The sequence below is a fragment of the Loa loa genome (assembly GCF_000183805.2).
Source record: "Loa loa unplaced genomic scaffold supercont3.165, whole genome shotgun sequence".
Taxonomy (NCBI): domain Eukaryota; kingdom Metazoa; phylum Nematoda; class Chromadorea; order Rhabditida; family Onchocercidae; genus Loa; species Loa loa.
In genome coordinates this window covers 14,421-17,345 of record NW_018108345.1, presented here as the reverse complement: position 1 = coordinate 17,345, position 2,925 = coordinate 14,421, and the positions used below count along the sequence as shown (strand labels likewise).

The window sequence follows — 2,925 nt, the reverse complement described above, 5'->3', positions numbered from 1 at the left end:
GATAATATCACATCATCTCTATCACTAATTTTGATAAATATCACATCATCTTCATCACTAATTTTGATAATATCACATCATCTCTATCACTAATTTTGATAAATATCACATCATCTTTATCACTAATTTTTAATATACAATAATTTAGCTCGAAGTTCAAGAAGTGGTCTACTTGGTTATACATCTGATACAAGTGGTAATGTTTTTCTTCAAAACAAGCTGCTTATTAATTTCAAACTTTTCCAATGAATTGATAATTATATATTTTTGATTTTAATTAATTGAATTCATTTTATCATTACTTACCGTAAATGAAAAGATAACAAGAGGAAATATGAATAATTGATATTAGTATGAAAAATATTGATGATTAATTTTAATTTAAAATAATAATAAATATGTAAATTAAATAATTTATGCAAAAAAAACAAAAAGTTAATTTTTAAATTTTATTAATTTAATTAAATGTAATGTTTGTTGTTATAGTTTATTATTGTTCTATTGATCAAATTAATGATGGAATATTACAATGGAATAGATTTCGACCAGATCGAGAAACATCATTTAGAAGACGGTTAGCTAATTTTTTTTTTTTTTTAGTCATATATTTAATTAGATAATATTAAATATTAATTTTTGAAAAATTTTTAAAAAGAATTAATGAAAATTTATTTATTTTTCATGAAAAATTCAAAATTTTCTCGTTATAATTTATTTATTTTATTTCTAATTATTAAAATTTAAATAAATGAAAAATTTTTAGTGAAGCATATTTTTCCATTTGTTATACTATGGATGATGAACATTTAATAGTTGGTAGAGCTGGTGGCCGTGTTAGTATTATGGGTACAGATGAACCTACTCATTACTCAGTACAATTTTTTTTTTTCATTTAAATTTCCTTATCATTCATTGATAAGGTTGTCTGTTATCATTTATATATATATATATTTTATTGCCTTATTAAAATTATTCTTTTAATTTTAACATTTTGTAATGTAATTTTTGATTACTAATAATAAATGAAAGAAAAAGAAAAAAGTGATGAAAATAATTACAGGTGCAATTAATCCAGTAATTAATTTAATTTTTTATCATTTACAGTTTGATGCACATGAAAATGATGTTAAAGCAATTTATTGCTCTAAAGTTAATCCAAATCTTTTTTATACCGGTTGTAGTGATGGTTTATGCAAGGTAAGTAAGTTAATTTCAATCAAATAATTAATTGCTAAAAAAAAAATTTATAGTATAAAATTTAACAAAATTAACATTGTATAAATGTGATAATCAAAAAATGGAATGATAATTTTTGGAATGTTAACAATTGTGATAATTATATTTGTATGAATAAGTTAAGTGAAAAAAAAAGAAATTATTTGCATAATTATATCATTTTGTTAATTATTAATAATGATAATTATTATTAGCAAATGTAAAATTTTATTTAGATGTGGGATAATCGTATGCTAAATAATCCCATTTTACTAGCAATATCTTCTAGAAATAATAATTATCCTATTATGCATATTGATGGTGATAGCTATGATAGATATATTGTGACAACTTCTGGTGGAGTAAAATTTAATATTTGGGATGTACGACGATTTTCTGAAGTATTATTTAAAATTTATTATTTAATAGAAAATCATTTCCTTATTGTAAATATTGTAAAATATAAGTGAGAAATGAAATTTAGAATAAATCGATACCTTATATAATTTCAAGTGACAAAATTAAAAATTAAATTAATGTGATCAAAATTTAAAACTAGAAAATAGAAAAAAGCAAACATTGAAATTTAGAAAAAAAGTTGAAATCTTAAAAAAAAACAGAAATTGAAATTTATAAATGATTAAAATTATGCAATTATAATTTAGCAATAATCTATTTACTGATAAAATTATCTGTAACATTTTGATTGATATCCGATCAGATAATTTATCATTTTTTCCTAATCCATTTCTATATCTCATAGAGAATAATTCATTTCTAGAATATTTCATTTGATATGCAACAACAACAGCAAGAAATAAATATATCAGATGAAATTGGACGTTTTGATAGAGGTTATTTATTATATGTAAAATTTATTTTATGCCAATAAATAATTTTATTTTTAATTTTGTTGAAGAAATTTAATTTTAATTTAATTTTGTTAGATAAATTTAATTTTAATTTAATATTGTTAGATAAATTTTAACATTGGCTTTTAATTTTCTTTTAATTTTTGATGGAATGTTTTTTGTTTTATTTTTTTTCAAATATTATTATTGAACTGTTGACATATATGTTTTAAAGTAAATAATATTTTATTATTAATAGCAATGACAGTTAAAAAACAAAGTTTATCAGCAATTTTTTGGCAAGTGAAATTTTCACCACGTCGAACTGGACACCGTTATATTTATTGTGGTAGTAATATTGGATGTATTAGTAGTAAGTTTCTTCTCTTTTTTTTTACTAGTAAGTAGTCAATTGTAGTTTACTACTCATTTATTATTATTACTATTACAATTGTTACTATTATTATTACTTACTATTATTATGGTTGTTACTATTATTATTATTTATTGTTATTGTAATAATAATAATTATTATTGGTCGCTATTGCTATTATTATTATTATTATTATTATTATTATCATTATTATTACTATCATTGTTATTATTATTATTATTATTATTATTATTATTATTATTATTATTATTATTATTATTATTATTATTATTATTATTATTATTATTATTATTATTATTATTATTATTATTATTATTATTATTATTATTATTATTATTATTATTATTATTATTATTTATTATTATTATTATCATTATTATTATTATTATTATTATTATTATTATTATTATCATCATCATCATTATTATCATTATTACATTATAACTACTATTATCACTAAACAAA

The 2,925-nt window shown here is 18.4% G+C and overlaps 1 protein-coding gene across 1 annotated transcript; it reads left to right on the top strand.

The window, feature by feature from the left end:
• Positions 1 to 791: 791 nt before the first annotated feature.
• On the top strand, positions 792 to 2,107 carry LOAG_14184 (hypothetical protein; the record flags this gene model as incomplete). The annotated part of the gene is made up of 4 exons (XM_020448768.1): positions 792 to 833; positions 1,105 to 1,197; positions 1,452 to 1,616; positions 1,997 to 2,107. The coding sequence occupies 4 exons, from the start codon at positions 792 to 794 to the stop codon at positions 2,105 to 2,107; spliced, it is 411 nt and encodes a 136-aa protein (XP_020301113.1).
• Between the last annotated feature and the right edge of the window lie 818 nt (positions 2,108 to 2,925).